The sequence below is a fragment of the Hyperolius riggenbachi genome, chromosome 11, assembly GCF_040937935.1.
Source record: "Hyperolius riggenbachi isolate aHypRig1 chromosome 11, aHypRig1.pri, whole genome shotgun sequence".
In the NCBI taxonomy this organism is placed as follows: Eukaryota; Metazoa; Chordata; class Amphibia; order Anura; family Hyperoliidae; genus Hyperolius; species Hyperolius riggenbachi.
This window is the reverse complement of record NC_090656.1, coordinates 251,653,605-251,675,622: the sequence shown is the minus strand read 5'-3', so window position 1 is coordinate 251,675,622 and position 22,018 is coordinate 251,653,605. Positions and strand designations below refer to the sequence as shown.

The 22,018-nt window shown below is 51.4% G+C and overlaps 1 protein-coding gene across 1 annotated transcript in view; it reads right to left on the bottom strand.

Moving 5' to 3' along the window:
• The window catches only part of SPTY2D1 (SPT2 chromatin protein domain containing 1), a 48,413-nt gene extending 29,375 nt beyond the window's left edge, over positions 1–19,038 (bottom strand). The window contains exons 1-2 of the mRNA XM_068260895.1: positions 18,932–19,038; positions 17,538–18,240 (exon numbers count right to left, since the gene is read on the bottom strand). Coding sequence (XP_068116996.1) covers positions 17,538–18,240; positions 18,932–19,038 — 810 coding nt within the window. The remainder of the gene's footprint in view (positions 1–17,537; positions 18,241–18,931) is intronic.
• Between the last annotated feature and the right edge of the window lie 2,980 nt (positions 19,039–22,018).

The window sequence follows — 22,018 nt, the reverse complement described above, 5'->3', positions numbered from 1 at the left end:
CAATTCACTAAGATCATGCTGGAGATAATAAGGCAAGAGAAAGCTTGCCACCACACAGTGAGAGAGTCATCTTATCTCTTCATTACTTAACCACTTCCGGATTCTCGGTGCGTATATATACGCCCCTGAATCCTGAAGTGGATTGCATATGAGCGGCCGTTCCATGTCAGTTCCCGGAGGGTGTCTCCGTGAACACCCTGCGAGCCGATCGGCGGCTCGCAGGGTAAATGTAAACACACAGGGAAGATCTTCCCCGGTGTTTACATGTATACGGCGCTGCTGCGCAGCAGCGCCGTGGAAGAGATCGGCGATCCCCGGCCTCTAATTGGCCGGGGATCACCGGCATCTGATAGGCTAAAGCCTATCCTTTCAGGCGCAGGACGGAAATCCGTTCTGCGCCGCTCACAGGGGGAGGGAGAGGGAGGGAGGCCAGGAAGCGCTGCGGAGAGGGGCTTTGAAGAGCCCCCCCCCCGCAAGCGCAAGCAGCCGGCGGCGATCAGACCCCCCCCAGCAGGACATCCCCCTAGTGGGGAAAAAAGGGGGGGAAGTCTGATCGCCCTGCCTGCCAGCTGATCGGTGCTGTGGGCTGTAGAGCCCACGCAGCACAGATCAGCACAAAATGTCATGGTATAGAAGTGGTTAAGTTACCTCCTCTGTAGTTGTTACCTCCTCTTTAGTTATTTTCACACGCAGTTAACAGCCTGTTATAATTCTGGAGTTCTTTTAAGGATTAAAGAGTTAACTTAAAGACAGAAGAGGTAAGGTTAGGTTTGCCTGAGGTAAAATGTTCCCTGAATACTACATGCCTCGTCACCATGGTGATAACTATAGAAACGTTATTAAAGACAGGAGATAAGCTTAGTGAATTGAGGCCAAAATCAGCTATATTAGCTCTATATTAGAGAAAAGGAATAGATTTCACATGTAAAAGGGGGTATCAGCTACTGATTGGGATGAAGGTCAATTTTTGGTTACAGTTTCTCTTTAGGTGTGTGGCAGCACTGTCAAACACCACTCTATCTACTCACCCAAAGCAACTGTAAACAGGGGCAGGACCTGGCCACCATCACCGTAAATTCATCTGGTGTAGAGATGGTCAGACGCCAATGATTCTCGTTTGTGTGCAGATTGTACGAAGCTTGAAACTGGGCCTATCAGAATCAACAGGAAGTGCCTCTGACTGGCCCAAATCCAAGGTACATACAAGCCAGAATTCCCAGCATTTCACTAACCAATCTGGAGGATCACCACTCCTGTCAACTGACCCTCACACAAGACGTATTCAGCACCGAATGCCTGCTACACACCATGCAATTTCCTGTCAGATCCTGTCAGGACCGAACTGATAATTTCAGACACATCCGATCTGCTACTGATTGATAATGGGATCGATTTTGTGTAGTATGGGTTGAAAATCGACCCAGTTATGGTCGGATCAGGAGCAGATCGGACATGCCGGAAATTATCGATTAGCCCCGTCAATCTGAGGGGAAATTGCATTGTGTGTACCGATTGTTACAAGTGATAGAAGTGCTAAAAGTAAACTGGGACATCCGGGACAAACTATTCTGGGTGGTTTTTGGTTTTCGGTGGTGGCTAAAAAGGTATTCATTTGATAATGTGTGAAAAATCTATGAGAAAAAAAAATCAGGAGAACAGCTAACTGACACAGCTAACTGACACCTGCAAAATAAAGGAGAAGCTACCAGTGGGACTTGGGAGTCCGTACTGCTGAATCCATTGTGATATACTCAAACAGAATTGTTTACTAAAAGCATGGATGATGTGGTTTCAAAAGCCTCATACACAAGCTCTATGGAACTCAACTGATGACAGCAATCAGCTGGGCAGATCGATTCGACTGAGAGCATTGTTATCCCTACGTGATGTCACTTGTGTGCCGCTCCATTGGCCCTCCTCCTGACCCCCCCCCAAACATAGCAACAGAACTCAGCGCTAGCCTGCAGGAATACTCTCCCTTCTATTACAGAGTACCCAGCAAGCTCATGGTGAACCAGAACTCCTAGCAGTGTGTAAGGGGCTACAATGGAGCCAAACCCCCTTCTACGGGCCAGTTTTCATTAGCCGCTGCGCATCCTACGAGACGTGCTGCGGCACTGTTGTGCGAGTACACAGCCGAATCCCGGAAGTCATGGCAAGCACGACTATGGGAGTCACTACCACTCGCACGGAAAAATGCTGCAATGTCGGCCAAATCTCTATGCCAAGCGATCCGGATGGCGGCAGCATTATCTTATCCCCTGTGGCAGTTTCCCGTGCGATTTGCCTGTGGGTAAACACTGCAGATTCGGACTGACTTCCGCTCCAGTGGAATCGCGCACTTACTAAAATTTTATACAAAACAGAAGTCTGACTTCTTAAAACAGAAGGTACGTTATTTGTGATAATTCAAGTTGGAGTGAGTTCTGAGATGTCTCCCACAATACATTACTGCTGAATATGCAAATCATCCTGTGTTGTCCCTGTAAGCTAACCACACCTCCAGAACCGCTGGAATACATTTCAGCACTGTCTCTAGATTTTATTGCTGTCTGTCCATATTGGTGAGATTTTCCTCCCGTCCTGTTCCCGTGACAACTGAAAGCTTCCAAAGGTTACAACGGTTAGGTTACAACTATTCTGTATGAAGGTTAAAAAAAAAAAACACGACACCAAAAATCACAACACGCTGTTGCCACCTAGCCGGCCAGAAAAAGGCTCCTCCTCCTGTGAAATCTATCCCCTCCCTCTGTGCCACACAGCGTCAATAAATGTTTCTTCCGATAGACCTAAACCAGCTTTTCTCAAACTTTTTGCCATGCAAGAACCCCTTCAAATAATTTTCAGATCTCAGGGAACCCCTGAGAGGTGATTTATTTTAAATTAGGATTGGTCATTAAAAGTGGGTGGGTTTAAGCACTTTATTATTGCGACAGTCCCCACTTCGTGTTTCCAATGAGCAGACTAAGTAGCTAGGCACCTCATTCTGAAACTTTCTCAACCTGCCAGCTGAGACAGCTCACTTCTTCAAGGAAAAATGCCAGACAACCTCTGCAAAATACTCTGGGAACTCTGGTTGAGAAAAACTGATCTAAACGTTCTGCTGATACTCCTGCATTAACGCCTGCTGACGAGCTCCAGGGTGCTGCCATGTGACGCCAGTGACTATAGGGAGAGGTGTATGCTGTCATCCTATGGGACATCCCTGCTGCTATATATATGATGAAATACTGTCATCAGCTGTTCCGCACACTCCACTGACCTCATTACTAGACAGCTGCTATGCTCATTCCCCTGCAGGGAAGAATGTGATCACCTGACCCGGCCACACAACTGCTGCTGCACAGCTATGTGTGCTGCTTCCAATGCCCAGATCTCAGCACTGCAGGGAGAGTGTGATCACCTGACCCCGACCACACAACTGCTGCTGCACGGCTATGTGTGCTACTGCCAATGCCCAGATCTCAGCAATGCAGGGAGAATGTGATCACCTGACCCCGGCCACACAACTGTTGCTGCACGGCTATGTGTGCTGCTTCCAATGCCCAGATCTCAGCTCTGCAGGGAGAATGTGATCACCTGACCCCGGTCACACAACTGCTGCTGCACAGCTATGTGTGCTGCTCCCAATGCCCAGATCTCAGCACTGCAGGGAGAATGTGATCACCTGACCCCGGCCATACAACTGCTGCTGCACGGCTATGTGTGCTGCTCCCAATGCCCAGATCTCAGCACTGCAGGGAGAGTGTGATCACCTGACCCCGACCACACAACTGCTGCTGCTGCACGGCTATGTGTGCTGCTTCCAATGCCCAGATCTCAGCTCTGCAGGGAGAGTGTGATCACCTGACCCCGGCCACACAACTGCTGCTGCACGGCTATGTGTGCTGCTCCCAATGCCCAGATCTCAGCACTGCAGGGAGAGTGTGATCACCTGACCCCGACCACACAACTGCTGCTGCTGCACGGCTATGTGTGCTGCTTCCAATGCCCAGATCTCAGTGCTGCAGAGAGAGTGTGATCACCTGACCCCGGCCACACAACTGCTGCTGCACGGCTATGTGTGCTGCTTCCAATGCCCAGATCTCAGCGCTGCAGGGAGAGTGTGATCACCTGACCCCGGCCACACAACTGCTGCTGCACGGCTATGTGTGCTGCTCCCAATGCCCAGATCTCAGCTCTGCAGGGAGAATGTGATCACCTGACCCCGGCCACACAACTGCTGCTGCACGGCTATGTGTGCTGCTCCCAATGCCCAGATCTCAGCACTGCAGGGAGAGTGTGATCACCTGACCCCGACCACACAACTGCTGCTGCACGGCTATGTGTGCTGCTCCCAATGCCCAGATCTCAGCACTGCAGGGAGAGTGTGATCACCTGACCCCGACCACACAACTGCTGCTGCACGGCTATGTGTGCTGCTCCCAATGCCCAGATCTCAGTGCTGCAGGGAGAATGTGATAACCTGACCCCGGCCACACAACTGCTGCTGCACGGATATGTGTGCTGCTCCCAATGCCCAGATCTCAGCTCTGCAGGGAGAGTGTGATCACCTGACCCCGGCCACACAACTGCTGCTGCACAGCTATGTGTGCTGCTCCCAATGCCCAGATCTCAGCACTGCAGGGAGAGTGTGATCACCTGACCCCGGCCACACAACTGCTGCTGCACGGCTATGTGTGCTGCTTCCAATGCCCAGATCTCAGCACTGCAGGGAGAGTGTGATCACCTGACCCCGGTCACACAACTGCTGCTGCACGGCTATGTGTGCTGCTTCCAATGCCCAGATCTCAGCACTGCAGGGAGAGTGTGATCACCTGACCCCGGTCACACAACTGCTGCTGCACGGCTATGTGTGCTGCTCCCAATGCCCAGATCTCAGCACTGCAGGGAGAATGTGATCACCTGACCCCGGCCACACAACTGCTGCTGCACGGCTATGTGTGCTGCTTCCAATGCCCAGATCTCAGCACTGCAGGGAGAATGTGATCACCTGACCCCGGTCACACAACTGCTGCTGCACGGCTATGTGTGCTGCTTCCAATGCCCAGATCTCAGCTCTGCAGGGAGAGTGTGATCACCTGACCCCGGCCACACAACTGCTGCTGCACGGCTATGTGTGCTGCTTCCAATGCCCAGATCTCAGCTCTGCAGGGAGAGTGTGATCACCTGACCCCGGCCACACAACTGCTGCTGCACGGCTATGTGTGCTGCTCCCAATGCCCAGATCTCAGCACTGCAGGGAGAATGTGATCACCTGACCCCGGCCACACAACTGCTGCTGCACGGCTATGTGTGCTGCTTCCAATGCCCAGATCTCAGCACTGCAGGGAAAGTGTGATCACCTGACCCGGCCACACAACTGCTGCTGCACGGCTATGTGTGCTGCTTCCAATGCCCAGATCTCAGCACTGCAGGGAGAATGTGATCACCTGACCCCGGCCACACAACTGCTGCTGCACGGCTATGTGTGCTGCTTCCAATGCCCAGATCTCAGCTCTGCAGGGAGAGTGTGATCACCTGACACCGGTCACACAACTGCTGCTGCACAGCTATGTGTGCTGCTTCCAATGCCCAGATCTCAGCTCTGCAGGGAGAGTGTGATCACCTGACCCCGGCCACACAACTGCTGCTGCACGGCTATGTGTGCTGCTTCCAATGCCCAGATCTCAGCTCTGCAGGGAGAGTGTGATCACCTGACCCCGGCCACACAACTGCTGCTGCACGGCTATGTGTGCTGCTTCCAATGCCCAGATCTCAGCACTGCAGGGAGAATGTGATCACCTGACCCCGGCCACACAACTGCTGCTGCACGGCTATGTGTGCTGCTTCCAATGCCCAGATCTCAGCACTGCAGGGAAAGTGTGATCACCTGACCCGGCCACACAACTGCTGCTGCACGGCTATGTGTGCTGCTTCCAATGCCCAGATCTCAGCACTGCAGGGAGAATGTGATCACCTGACCCCGGCCACACAACTGCTGCTGCACGGCTATGTGTGCTGCTTCCAATGCCCAGATCTCAGCTCTGCAGGGAGAGTGTGATCACCTGACACCGGTCACACAACTGCTGCTGCACAGCTATGTGTGCTGCTTCCAATGCCCAGATCTCAGCTCTGCAGGGAGAGTGTGATCACCTGACCCCGGCCACACAACTGCTGCTGCACGGCTATGTGTGCTGCTTCCAATGCCCAGATCTCAGCTCTGCAGGGAGAGTGTGATCACCTGACCCCGGCCACACAACTGCTGCTGCACGGCTATGTGTGCTGCTCCCAATGCCCAGATCTCAGTGCTGCAGGGAGAATGTGATAACCTGACCCCGGCCACACAACTGCTGCTGCACGGCTATGTGTGCTGCTTCCAATGCCCAGATCTCAGCTCTGCAGGGAGAATGTGATCACCTGACCCCGGTCACACAACTGCTGCTGCACGGCTATGTGTGCTGCTTCCAATGCCCAGATCTCAGCACTGCAGGGAAAGTGTGATCACCTGACCCCGGCCACACAACTGCTGCTGCACGGCTATGTGTGCTGCTTCCAATGCCCAGATCTCAGCTCTGCAGGGAGAATGTGATCACCTGACCCCGACCACACAACTGCTGCTGCACGGCTATGTGTGCTGCTTTCAATGCCCAGATCTCAGCACTGCAGAGAGAATGTGATCACCTGACCCCGGCCACACAACTGCTGCTGCACGGCTATGTGTGCTGCTCCCAATGCCCAGATCTCAGCACTGCAGGGGGAATGTGATCACCTGACCCCGGTCACACAACTGCTGCTGCACGGCTATGTGTGCTGCTTCCAATGCACAGATCTCAGCACTGCAGGGAGAGTGTGATCACCTGACCCCGGCCACACAACTGCTGCTGCTGCACGGCTATGTGTGCTGCTCCCAATGCCCAGATCTCAGCACTGCAAGGAGAATGTGATCACCTGACCCCGGCCACACAACTGCTGCTGCACGGCTATGTGTGCTGCTTCCAATGCACAGATCTCAGCACTGCAGGGAGAGTGTGATCACCTGACCCCGCCCACACAACTGCTGCTGCTGCACGGCTATGTGTGCTGCTCCCAATGCCCAGATCTCAGCACTGCAGGGAGAGTGTGATCACCTGACCCCGGCCACACAACTGCTGCTGCACGGCTATGTGTGCTACTGCCAATGCCCAGATCTCAGCACTGCAGGGGGAATGTGATCACCTGACCCCGGTCACACAACTGCTGCTGCAGGGCTATGTGTGCTGCTCCCAATGCCCAGATCTCAGCACTGCAAGGAGAATGTGATCACCTGACCCCGGTCACACAACTGCTGCTGCACGGCTATGTGTGCTGCTTCCAATGCCCAGATCTCAGCTCTGCAGGGGGAGTGTGATCACCTGACCCCGGCCACACAACTGCTGCTGCACGGCTATGTGTGCTACTGCCAATGCCCAGATCTCAGCACTGCAGGGGGAATGTGATCACCTGACCCCGGTCACACAACTGCTGCTGCAGGGCTATGTGTGCTGCTCCCAATGCCCAGATCTCAGCACTGCAAGGAGAATGTGATCACCTGACCCCGGCCACACAACTGCTGCTGCACGGCTATGTGTGCTGCTTCCAATGCCCAGATCTCAGCTCTGCAGGGGGAGTGTGATCACCTGACCCCGGCCACACAACTGCTGCTGCACGGCTATGTGTGCTGCTCCCAATGCCCAGATCTCAGCACTGCAGGGGGAATGTGATCACCTGACACCGGTCACACAACTGCTGCTGCACGGCTATGTGTGCTGCTTCCAATGCCCAGATCTCAGCACTGCAGGGGGAGTGTGATTACCTGACCCCGGCCACACAACTGCTGCTGCACGGCTATGTGTGCTGCTTCCAATGCCCAGATCTCAGCACTGCAGGGAGAATGTGATCACCTGACCCCGGCCACACAACTGCTGCTGCTGCAGGGCTATGTGTGCTGCTCCCAATGCCCAGATCTCAGCTCTGCAGGGAGAATGTGATCACCTGACCCCGGTCACACAACTGCTGCTGCACGGCTATGTGTGCTGCTCCCAATGCCCAGATCTCAGCACTGCAGGGAAAGTGTGATCACCTGACCCCGGCCACACAACTGCTGCTGCATGGCTATGCGTGCTGCTTCCAATGCCCAGATCTCAGCACTGCAGGGAGAATGTGATCACCTGACCCCGGTCACACAACTGCTGCTGCACAGCTATGTGTGCTGCTTCCAATGCCCAGATCTCAGCACTGCAGGGAAAGTGTGATCACCTGACCCCGGCCACACAACTGCTGCTGCATGGCTATGTGTGCTGCTTCCAATGCCCAGATCTCAGCACTGCAGGGAGAATGTGATCACCTGACCCCGGCCATACAACTGCTGCTGCACGGCTATGTGTGCTGCTCCCAATGCCCAGATCTCAGCACTGCAGGGAGAATGTGATCACCTGACCCCGCCCACACAACTGCTGCTGCACGGCTATGTGTGCTGCTCCCAATGCCCAGATCTCAGCACTGCAGGGAGAGTGTGATCACCTGACCCCGGTCACACAACTGCTGCTGCACGGCTACCTGTATGTGTGCTGCTTCCAATGCCCAGATCTCAGCACTGCAGGGAGAATGTGATCACCTGACCCCGGCCACACAACTGCTGCTGCACAGCTATGTGTGCTGCTTCCAATGCCCAGATCTGAGCACTGCAGGGAGAGTGTGATCACCTGACCCCGGCCACACAACTGCTGCTGCACAGCTATGTGTGCTGCTTCCAATGCCCAGATCTCAGCACTGCAGGGAGAATGTGATCACCTGACCCCGGTCACACAACTGCTGCTGCACGGCTATGTGTGCTGCTTCCAATGCCCAGATCTCAGCACTGCAGGGAAAGTGTGATCACCTGACCCCGGCCACACAACTGCTGCTGCACGGCTATGTGTGCTGCATCCAATGCCCAGATCTCAGCACTGCAGGGAGAATGTGATCACCTGACCCCGGCCACACAACTGCTGCTGCACGGCTATGAGTGCTGCTCCCAATGCCCAGATCTCAGTGCTGCAGGGAGAGTGTGATCACCTGACCCCGGCCACACAACTGCTGCTGCACGGATATGTGTGCTGCTTCCAATGCCCAGATCTGAGCACTGCAGGGAGAGTGTGATCACCTGACCCGGCCACACAACTGCTGCTGCACGGCTATGTGTGCTGCTCCCAATGCCCAGATCTCAGCACTGCAGGGGGAATGTGATCACCTGACCCCGGCCACACAACTGCTGCTGCTGCACGGCTATGTGTGCTGCTCCCAATGCCCAGATCTCAGCACTGCAGGGAAAGTGTGATCACCTGACCCCGGCCACACAACTGCTGCTGCACGGCTATGTGTGCTGCTCCCAATACCCAGATCTCAGTGCTGCAGGGAGAGTGTGATCACCTGACCCCGGCCACACAACTGCTGCTGCACGGCTATGTGTGCTGCTTCCAATGCCCAGATCTCAGCGCTGCAGGGAGAGTGTGATCACCTGACCCCGGCCACACAACTGCTGCTGCACGGCTATGTGTGCTGCTTCCAATGCCCAGATCTCAGCTCTGCATGGAGAATGTGATCACCTGACCCCGGCCACACAACTGCTGCTGCACGGCTATGTGTGCTGCTTCCAATGCCCAGATCTCAGCACTGCAGGGAGAATGTGATCACCTGACCCCGGCCACACAACTGCTGCTGCACGGCTATGTGTGCTGCTCCCAATGCCCAGATCTCAGCACTGCAGGGAGAATGTGATCACCTGACCCCGGCCACACAACTGCTGCTGCACGGCTATGTGTGCTGCTCCCAATGCCCAGATCTCAGCACTGCAGGGAGAATGTGATCACCTGACCCCGGCCACACAACTGCTGCTGCACGGCTATGTGTGCTGCTCCCAATGCCCAGATCTCAGTGCTGCAGGGAGAGTGTGATCACCTGACCCCGGTCACACAACTGCTGCTGCTGCAGGGCTATGTGTGCTGCTCCCAATGCCCAGATCTCAGCTCTGCATGGAGAATGTGATCACCTGACCCCGGCCACACAACTGCTGCTGCACGGCTATGTGTGCTGCTTCCAATGCCCAGATCTCAGCACTGCAGGGAGAGTGTGATCACCTGACCCCGGCCACACAACTGCTGCTGCACGGCTATGTGTGCTGCTTCCAATGCCCAGATCTCAGCACTGCAGGGAGAATGTGATCACCTGACCCCGGCCACACAACTGCTGCTGCACGGCTATGTGTGCTGCTCCCAATGCCCAGATCTCAGCACTGCAGGGAGAGTGTGATCACCTGACCCCGGTCACACAACTGCTGCTGCACGGCTATGTGTGCTGCTTCCAATGCCCAGATCTCAGCTCTGCAGGGAGAGTGTGATCACCTGACCCCGGTCACACAACTGCTGCTGCACGGCTATGTGTGCTGCTTCCAATGCCCAGATCTCAGCACTGCAGGGAGAGTGTGATCACCTGACCCCGGTCACACAACTGCTGCTGCACGGCTATGTGTGCTGCTCCCAATGCCCAGATCTCAGCACTGCAGGGAGAATGTGATCACCTGACCCCGGCCACACAACTGCTGCTGCACGGCTATGTGTGCTGCTTCCAATGCCCAGATCTCAGCACTGCAAGGAGAATGTGATCACCTGACCCCGGTCACACAACTGCTGCTGCACGGCTATGTGTGCTGCTTCCAATGCCCAGATCTCAGCGCTGCAGGGAGAGTGTGATCACCTGACCCCGGCCACACAACTGCTGCTGCACGGCTATGTGTGCTGCTTCCAATGCCCAGATCTCAGCGCTGCAGGGAGAATGTGATCACCTGACCCCGGCCACACAACTGCTGCTGCACGGCTATGTGTGCTGCTTCCAATGCCCAGATCTCAGCTCTGCAGGGAGAATGTGATCACCTGACCCCGGCCACACAACTGCTGCTGCACGGCTATGTGTGCTGCTTCCAATGCCCAGATCTCAGCACTGCAGGGAGAGTGTGATCACCTGACCCCGGCCACACAACTGCTGCTGCACGGCTATGTGTGCTGCTCCCAATGCCCAGATCTCAGCACTGCAGGGAGAGTGTGATCACCTGACCCCGGTCACACAACTGCTGCTGCAGGGCTATGTGTGCTGCTCCCAATGCCCAGATCTCAGCACTGCAGGGAGAATGTGATCACCTGACCCCGGCCACACAACTGCTGCTGCACGGCTATGTGTGCTACTGCCAATGCCCAGATCTCAGCACTGCAGGGAGAGTGTGATCACCTGACCCCGGCCACACAACTGCTGCTGCAGGGCTATGTGTGCTGCTCCCAATGCCCAGATCTCAGCACTGCAAGGAGAATGTGATCACCTGACCCCGGTCACACAACTGCTGCTGCACGGCTATGTGTGCTGCTTCCAATGCCCAGATCTCAGCACTGCAGGGAGAGTGTGATCACCTGACCCAGGTCACACAACTGCTGCTGCACGGCTATGTGTGCTGCTTCCAATGCCCAGATCTCAGCACTGCAAGGAGAATGTGATCACCTGACCCAGGTCACACAACTGCTGCTGCACAGCTATGTGTGCTGCTCCCAATGCCCAGATCTCAGCACTGCAGGGGGAGTGTGATCACCTGACCCCGGCCACACAACTGCTGCTGCACGGCTATGTGTGCTGCTTCCAATGCCCAGATCTCAGCACTGCAGGGAGAATGTGATCACCTGACCCCGGCCACACAACTGCTGCTGCTGCAGGGCTATGTGTGCTGCTCCCAATGCCCAGATCTCAGCACTGCAGGGAGAATGTGATCACCTGACCCCGGCCACACAACTGCTGCTGCACGGCTATGTGTGCTGCTCCCAATGCCCAGATCTCAGCACTGCAGGGAGAGTGTGATCACCTGACCCCGGTCACACAACTGCTGCTGCTGCAGGGCTATGTGTGCTGCTCCCAATGCCCAGATCTCAGCACTGCAGGGAGAATGTGATCACCTGACCCCGGCCACACAACTGCTGCTGCACAGCTATGTGTGCTGCTCCCAATGCCCAGATCTCAGCACTGCAGGGGGAGTGTGATCACCTGACCCCGGCCACACAACTGCTGCTGCACGGCTATGTGTGCTGCTTCCAATGCCCAGATCTCAGCACTGCAGGGAGAATGTGATCACCTGACCCCGCCCACACAACTTCTGCTGCACGGCTATGTGTGCTGCTCCCAATGCCCAGATCTCAGCACTGCAGGGAGAATGTGATCACCTGACCCCGGCCACACAACTGCTGCTGCACAGCTATGTGTGCTGCTTCCAATGCCCAGATCTCAGCACTGCAGGGAGAATGTGATCACCTGACCCCGGTCACACAACTGCTGCTGCACGGCTATGTGTGCTGCTTCCAATGCCCAGATCTCAGCACTGCAGGGAGAATGTGATCACCTGACCCCGGCCACACAACTGCTGCTGCACAGCTATGTGTGCTGCTTCCAATGCCCAGATCTCAGCACTGCAGGGAGAGTGTGATCACCTGACCCCGGCCACACAACTGCTGCTGCACAGCTATGTGTGCTGCTTCCAATGCCCAGATCTCAGCACTGCAGGGAGAATGTGATCACCTGACCCCGGTCACACAACTGCTGCTGCACGGCTATGTGTGCTGCTTCCAATGCCCAGATCTCAGCACTGCAGGGAGAATGTGATCACCTGACCCCGGCCACACAACTGCTGCTGCACAGCTATGTGTGCTGCTTCCAATGCCCAGATCTCAGCACTGCAGGGAGAATGTGATCACCTGACCCCGGCCACACAACTGCTGCTGCACAGCTATGTGTGCTGCTCCCAATGCCCAGATCTCAGTGCTGCAGGGAAAGTGCTACCGACATCTGACCTTACAGCAGTAGTTAAAGGGAACCCGAGGTAAGAGGGATATGGAGACTGCCATATGTATATCCTTGTAACCTATGTCAGTTGCCCTGCTTATCTTCTAGCATAAGTAGTATCTGAGTCAATACCCTGGAACAAGCATATGGCTAATCCAGTAAAACCGGAGTCAGCCGAGTCAGAGTCCCTGATCTGCTGCATGCCTGTTCAGGGCCTATGGCAAAAAGTATTAGAGACAAAGGTTCATGAGGACAGCCAGGGAACTGATATTGTTTAAAAGGAAATAAATATGGCAGCCTCCACATACCTCTCACCTCGGGTTCCCTTTAAGGGTAACCATACACTTCAGTGTTCTCCCCAGGCTCTTTCAGCTGGGTGCTCCACCCGGCTAGATTTGGTGACCACCCGGCTGTCATCGGCTCACCTCCTCACATGCTGTAAGCACAGTTGCCCTGCAGTCTCTCATCTCGCCCCACCCGGCAACTATTTCATGCCACTCGGCTGGAAAAAAATTCTGGGGAGAACACTGCACTTATAGATTGCCACCTAACGTGGCAAAATGATCTATTCCTCTCTGATTGGAACCGATTCTTTCCACACACAGCACGTACACCAGCAGGGAATCTGATCAAACCGCAGCTTTGCACTGTTTGATGCCGAGCAACTCTATAGGTCACAGAGGGTCTGACGCTTCTGTCTCGCCCCCGTTCAACCTAAATCGCCCATCTGGTCCAATCGATACTTTAATCAAGTTTAGGTCAAAATTGATTTCTGTGCAGATCCAATCACTTGGTAAGGGGCACCTGTAGGCCGCGTTCACGCTATATGCGTTGTTGTGCGCATTTCTGTGTGCGATACACAAGAACCTCAGAAGTACACTGACTGCACACTCTGGGGGGCAAGGGAGGGCGGCATTAAAGGGATACTGTAGGGGGGTCAGGGGAAAATGAGTTGAACTTACCCGGGGCTTCTAATGGTCCCCCGCAGACATCCTGTGCCCACACAGCCACTCACCGATGCTCCGGCCCCGCCTCCAGTTCACTTCTGAAATTTCAGACTTTCAAGTCTGAAAACCACTGCGCCTGCCTTGCTGTGTCCTCGCTCCCGCTGATGTCACCAGAAGTGTACTGCGCAGACACAGACCATACTGGGCCTGCGCTGTGCACTCTTGATGACATCAGCGGGATCGAGGACACGGCAACGCAGGCGCAGTGGTTTTCTGACTTTAAAGTTAGAAATTCCAGAAGTGAACTGGAGGCGGGGCCGGAGCATCGGTGAGTGGCTGCGCCAACACAGGATGTCTGTGGGGGACCATTAGAAGCCCCGGGTAAGTTCAGCTCATTTTTCCCCGACCCCCCTACAGTATCCCTTTAAAGGGAACCTGAAGTGAGAGGGACATGGAGGGTGCCATATTTTTTTTTTTTTTTAAACAATACCAGTTGCCTGGCAGACCTGCTGATCTCTTTAGCTGCAGTAGTGTCTGAATCACACTAGAAACAAGCATGCAGCTAATCCAGTCATACATCAGTCAGAGCACCTGATCTGCTGCAAGCTTGTTCAGGGGCTATGGGTAAAAGTATTAGAGGCAGAGGATCAGCAGGGTTGCCAGGCAATTGGTATTGCTTAAAAAGAAATAAATATGGCAGCCTCCAAATACCTCTCACCTCGGGTTCCCTTTAATAATAATAACCAACTCCATCAAACTAACCTTCACTGCTCATTTACCCAAATGACCCTCCTCTGCTTACTTTCATCTTTTCCTCAGCACCAACCCCCACCTTTGACTTATTCCTAACACTAACCCTCCCACTTCCCCGATCCCTTAGGCCTCATTCACACTAGTGCGCTTCTGTCCGCTTTTCAGCAACATGTATCAATCTGTAACATTGATGTGCTGATAAAAAGCGGACAGAATCGGGCATACTGTGAATGAGGCCTAAGGCTGGTTGTATATCCTGGAAGAACAGGATGCAAGATAGAGGGAAAGTCAGTGAGCCATTAAGTACATAAACATATGCTCACACCACAACTGTAAACACACCCCGATGGAATTTATGGAACATGTGAGCGCATCATTTCAATGTAACCGCATCGTGCCTGTTATGCGATTATATTGCCGATTGCAAGATGTCAGTGTGAAAGCAGCCCAAGCTGCCCATTCACTATACAATCTTTTTTGCCCAATTATATATTCATCTATATGAATAAAAAATGTAAGGGTAATCCCGATCAATATTACGATCAAAGAAATGCCGACTGATCATAATACAGATCGTAATTATGATCAACAGCAAAATTGTATAGCCAAGCCCCTCTCCACCACATTTAAATTCACACTTCTGACCTAGCCATGCTGTAACCTGCCCCCAAACCCCTAACAAAAAGTAAATAAAATCTATCCCTGGCCCCTGCTCCAGGCCGTTTCCCAATCTCAGTAAATCAATGGCTACTGCGCATGCGCGGCAACACGCGTCCTTTAAGAGCTCCCATTGCCAGGGTCGTCCTGTGCATGTGCAGTAGAGATGTTCCCATACTGCGCATGCGCAAAGCTCTCCCGGTAACAGGAACGCGATGAGGAGGCGGGCGTACCGGGGGCCACATATCCATGAGAAAGAGGGGAGCTACAGGTGACAGGAACATCATGGAGTGACGTCGTGGACACAGGGCGGCTCCAGGGGCTGGCAGGAGCACCAGGTAAGTTAAACTGGCTTTTTTTTTTAAATTTACTTTAGTTTCCTTTTAAAGAGACACTGAAGCGAAAAAAAATGATGATATTATGATTTGTATGTGTAGCACAGCTAAGAAATAAAACATTAAGATCAGATACATCAGTGTAATTGTTTCCAGTACAGGAAGAGTTGAGAAACTCCAGTTGTTATCTCTATGCAAACAAGCCATTAAGCTCTATGACTTTCAAAGTCATGGAGAGGGCTGTTATCTGACTTTTATTATCTCAACTGTTCCTGAACTATTTACTTTTTTTCTGCCAGGGGAGAGGTCATTACTTCACAGACTGCTCTGAAAGAATCATTTTGAATGCTGAGTGTTGTGTAATCTGCACATATTAGAGAATGATGCAATGTTAGAAAAAACACTATATACCTGAAAATAAAAATATGAGAATATTTTCTTTGCTGCTAATCTTCTAGTAATTATTCATAGTACACAACCAATTCACTATATCATATTTTTTTTTCGCTTCAGTGTCTCTTTAAGGCCGTCTCCTTGCTATATACATCCATCAGAATTCTGATGGATGTGTATAGCAATGTAATACTCTGGATTTCAAATCAGAGGCAAGATTAATGACTGTGAAAAGAAACAGCCCTGAGATAAGCTTGCAGATCCTGTCGAGTGTGTCTTTATGCACTGGCGGTGATCTTTTATACAGTTCTGTAGAACACACAACACGTTACATAAAAGTAGGAGGCTGCAGAGAGGTCAGGAATGTACCCGAGAGAACTATTATTAAGAATTGAGGGTGGGCGGCGGTGGTATTGATTTCCATTACAGGTCTCCAGTATTTGCTTTTAAATATTGATTACATGACGTGAATGATTAAGCTATCCGGTCGGGTTACTGTGACCTTGCAGCAAACTAACTCGTCCTCATAGTACTGACAGTGAATTACTAGATAGAACAAAATGGAGTCTAATAGAATAAAGATGGCGCAGGATGTTAATATGTCTGCTTCCATGAATCAGTAAGTAGAAACAGTGCAGATTTATTTTAGGATTTGTATAATCTTTTAGAGCAGAGAGAAAGTTCCGAGTTCAGGTCCACTTTAAAGTGTAACTGTCGGGCATAAAATCAAAAATCAATTCTTTATTTTTATCTGGTAAACAAGTAATATGGATGATAACCAGGCAATCCAAAAGGTAAAATCACTGTTACTTTTCTTGTTGATGAATGATCATTCCCCAGTTTACCTGACTCTTGTTTGGTACACACAAAATTTGTTACACAAAAAGGAAGTTGCAAGGCATGCTGGGTTGTCCTTTTTTTGCTTCTCTAGTAGAGAAGTAGAAGTAGAGAAGCAAAAGATGACAACCCAGCATACCCTGCAACTTCCTTTTTGTGTACCAAATTTTGTGTGTACCAAACAGAGTCAGGTAAACTGGGGAATGATCATTCATCAACAAGAAAAGTAATAGTGATTTTAACTTTTGGATTGCCTGATTAGCATCCTTATTTGTTTACCAGATAAAAATAAAGAATTGATTTTTGATTGTATGCCCGACAGTTACACTTTAAGAAACACGTTTTCACAAAACAAACACCAGTCATTCTGAATGTCAAAACTGCAGATGGCAGAGGAGTCACCTCCACCCAACACTCACCGCATGCAAAATCCTTTCCTCGATATCGCTTCTGTACTGACTCAAAACTGAAAGGACACCAGAGCTGTGACATTTGTGCCGTAACTGACTTCCTGTCTCCCTCTAGGCGTAAATCACCAATGCCACAGGTGTTCCTGACATGCTTTCTGTACCCGGTATACAGAGCTCACAGGCGGCCATTTTCCCTGCCTCTGTCCCAGTCTTATTGCTCAATGGCTTCAGGTGACAAAGGGTTCAATTCACAAAGCCTTACCGCATGTGGTAAAGCAGAGAACAGCTGATTTTACTGAACAGTTTGTGAATTGTCATTTCACTAAGGCCGTAACCACATGGAAAACTGAAATTACCGAATAGAGAGGAGAATTGTCGACTTGAGAGGAGAATTGTCGACTTGAGAGGAGAATTGTCGACTTGAGAGGAGAATTGTCGACTTGAGAGGAGAATTGTCGACTTGAGAGGAGAATTGTCGACTTGAGAGGAGAATTGTCGACTTGAGAGGAGAATTGTCGACTTGAGAGGAGAATTGTCGACTTGAGAGGAGAATTGTCGACTTGAGAGGAGAATTGTCGACTTGAGAGGAGAATTGTCGACTTGAGAGGAGAATTGTCGACTTGAGAGGAGAATTGTCGACTTGAGAGGAGAATTGTCGACTTGAGAGGAGAATTGTCGACTTGAGAGGAGAATTGTCGACTTGAGAGGAGAATTGTCGACTTGAGAGGAGAATTGTCGACTTGAGAGGAGAATTGTCGACTTGAGAGGAGAATTGTCGACTTGAGAGGAGAATTGCCGACTTGAGAGGAGAATTGCCGACTTGAGAGGAGAATTGCCGACTTGAGAGGAGAATTGCCGACTTGAGAGGAGAATTGCCGACTTGAGAGGAGAATTGCCGACTTGAGAGGAGAATTGCCGACTTGAGAGGAGAATTGCCGACTTGAGAGGAAAATTGTCGACTTGAGAGGAGAATTGTCGACTTGAGAGGAGAATTGTCGACTTGAGAGGAGAATTGTCGACTTGAGAGGAGAATTGTCGACTTGAGAGGAGAATTGTCGACTTGAGAGGAGAATGTAAAAAATAGTCTAAAATACCACGAGGTAAATTACAGAACAGGAAAGTTTTACCAAAAGTGTCTTGGTAAATTAAAGCCAGTATGCAGTTAAAGGTGGTCATACAGTTATAGATTTGCAGCAGATTCGACCATCAGATAGATTTCTGTCAGATGCCTGTCAAGTAAAATCTGACAGGAATCTATCGGATGTGTGTCATTTCAGAATTAAAGCTATTGGAAATCTATGGGAAATTGATCTAATTTCATTATTGGACCATTATATCCAATGCAACTCTACGGGCCATCAATCTGCTGCCAGCAGCAGATCAACCTAGATTTTCCATCCTGTCCGATAGATCAAATCGATTGAACATGGCAGCAAATCGATCGATAGACTCAATATTTCCAATCGATTCTATAGAATCAATTTCCGATAGATCAATCGATTCTATAGAATCGATTGATTGTTCGCTGAAATCCTCCAGTGTAGGGGCCCCTTAAAGGGAATCTGAAGTAAAAATAAACTTATGATACAGATAGTAACCAGGTTACGTACGTCCGACTTACGAACGACCCGCCGATACGAACGGCCCGATCCCGTCGCGATGACGTCATTTCTGCGTGAGGGAAGTTTGAAGAAGCGGCTTCAAACTTCCCCCGAGTGCCGGCGCTTGTCCCCAGCAGTGTTGGACTCACCTCCGAACCGAGTCCAACGCTGTCTGTCCTCCGCTCTCTGCCTCCTGCTCCGTATAGCCCCGTACAGCACCGCTAGATGCCGCATCCATTCGCTTCGTATATGTCATGTGACCTACAGGAACCTGTGTGTCACATGACAATACAGGAAGCAATGCGATACTGCATGTAGCGGTGCTGTACGGAGCAGGAGGCAGAGAGCGGAGGACAGACAGCGTTGGACTCGAACTGGAAGGTGAGTCCATAGGGTAGGGGAGGCAGAGAGCAAGAGGAAAAAGCGAGGCAGAGGGGGTAAAAACAGAGGCAGGGGGTACACAAATCCACATAGAGTACAAAGAGGCAAAGAAGGGGTACAAAGGCATAGGGGGTACAACAGGTGGGAGCAGAGAGTGGTGGGACAAACCAGCACAGAGAGAGAACAAAGGCACTCTAGGGGACAAACAGGCACAGAGGGAAACAGAGAGGCACATTGGAGGCAAAGATAGCAAAGAAAGCACAGCCTCTCGACTTAACGGACCTACAGTCCCTATCTCGTTCTCTTTAACCGAGGACTACATGTATAATGAAGTGGATGTGTAGTACAGCTTAAAAAAAAAAAAAATGTTAGTAGCAAAGAAAATAGTCTCAGTGTTTCCAGTACAGGAAGCGGACCTGAACTCAGAACATCCTCTATGCTCTAAATGATAAGCAACAGCATAACAACCTTTAAAGAAAAATATTTCTTTGTTACAGCTGATACAAATCCTGCAATACATCTGCAGTGTGTCTACTTCCTGCTTTCATGAAAGCAGACATAGGGTTAACATCCTGTCCTTTCACATGAGCTTATCTGCCATGGCAGTTAAGTGACACAGGGGAGAGATCGAATTACACTGGTGATTAGTCACAGATGAGGGGGAATTAGACAAGCTAAACTCTCTAAACACATACAGAGTGTATTTCTTTATGTTTTCCTTCTGTCCTGTGCAAGAGTTCAGCTCCACCTGCCACATGCTATTCTGTGTATAGGAATGTGCGCGCGCCTTGCTCTACTGACCGCATTTCTGGACAGCTGCCTCACTCACACACTGCCGGCAAAGAATGTGCTGAGTCTATACGAGCCGCACCAGTTACAGATGACACGCTGCGCTGCTTTCAGTGATGGAATCAGTACAGAATCATTGCAGCACCATACTGCAATTATCTGCTATACTTACATTAACCCCTGACTGGCCCCACATATGTGGTAAGTCTGAGTTCCAGCTGCATGCTCTCCCTTCCCCCGTGCCAGAGAAAAACACACTTCCCCCTTCTAGGATTGATGATAAAGTAGTTTATGTAGGCTAATAGCCCTGGCTCTGGATTTTGATACATTTTCTGTTATTTTTTTTTTTTTATAATAAAAGTCCTACATTGTAAAATGAATTCATGAAGACCGTCTCTGCTGACAATGTACGGCAGCTGCTGACCCCACACCTGTCGGATCTACCCAACCCCCAGAGACGGCGATCCCTCTGTTCTCATCGCTTCCCTGCCTGCCGCATATCGTCCCCCCGCCCCCCCCCTTCCCCCGCATAGCAATACAGCTGATACACATGTGTGCAACCCAGCCCAGCGATGTCAGGTTCTGCCCCGACATTTAAACCTGCCGTTTGCTTATTTTAAGGGAGTGATCTGTAAACTTGGCTCTCCAGCTGTTAAACTACGAGTCCCACAATGCATCTGCCTTTAGGAATCATCACTGTGGCTGTCAGACTCCTGCAATGCATTGTGGGACTTGTAGTTCCTTAACAGCTGGAGGGCCAAGTTTGCAGATCACTGTTTTAAAGAGAACCCGAGGTGGGTTTGAAGAATATTATCTGCATACAGAGGCTGGATCTGCCTATACAGCCCAGCCTCTGTTGCTATCCCAAACCCCCCTAAGGTCCCCCTGCACTCTGCAATCCCTCATAAATCACAGCCACGCTGCTGACAAACAGCTTGTCAGAGCTGGCTGTGTTTATCTCTATAGTGTCAGTCTGCTGCTCTCCCCGCCTCCTGCAGAACTCCAGTCCCCGCCTGCATCCCTTCCCTCCCTGCTGATTGGAGGGAAGGGACGGGGGCAGGGACCGGAGCTATGCAGGAGGCGGGGGAGCAGCTGAGACTGACACTACAGATGTAAACACAGCCTCAGAGCACGGCTGTGATTTATGAGGGATTGCAGAGTGCAGGGGGACCTTAGGGGGGTTTGGGATAGCAACAGAGGCTGGGCTGTATAGGCAGATCCAGCCTCTGTATGCAGATAACATTCTTTAAACACACCTCGGGTTCTCTTTAAGGGCAACTGAAGTTAGAGGAGTATGGAGGCTGCCATATTTATTTCCTTTTAAACAATACCAGTTGCCTGGCAGCCCTGCTGGTCTGTTTGGCTGCAGAAATGTCGATATAACACCAGAAACAAGCATGTGGCTAATCTTGTCAGATCTGACAACAACGTCAGAAACACCTGATCTGCTGCATGCTTGTTCAGGGGCTATGGCTGAAAGTATTAGAGGCAGAGGACCAGCAGGACAACCAGGTAACTGGTATTGCTTAGATGGAAATAAACATGGCAGCCTCCATATCACTTCAGCTGTCCTTTATCTCAAGGTGAGCCCAGAGCAGGATTTCCTACCAGGCAACCTAGGCAGGTGCTTGGGGCCTAGTTGATGGAAAGAGGCCCATCTGTCACCTTCTATGACCTTTCTTCACTTCAGCTTACCAAAAGGACCACGAAGGGGGGCCCAAATCTTCTACCTTGCCCAGGGGCCCCGTTACATCTTATTCCATCTCTGGGTGAGGCAAGTAATGAATATATAGGAGCAGATGGCATGCAAGTCACCGCGGTGTGGCCGTTCTCGCCTTCCATCCCATTACCCTAAATACAGCCTGAGGGGCCTCATCCCAAGGAAAGAGATCACCGTCACACTGCAGATGAATATGAAACATGAACATGCGAGTCTGAGCTGAGCTCCAAACTCAGAACTTCCTTTCTGCTCTGAACGATAAGCAACAGCATAACAGCCTTTAGAGAAAAACAAGTCACCGCGGTGTGGCCGTTCTCGCCTTCCATCCCATTACCCTAAATACAGC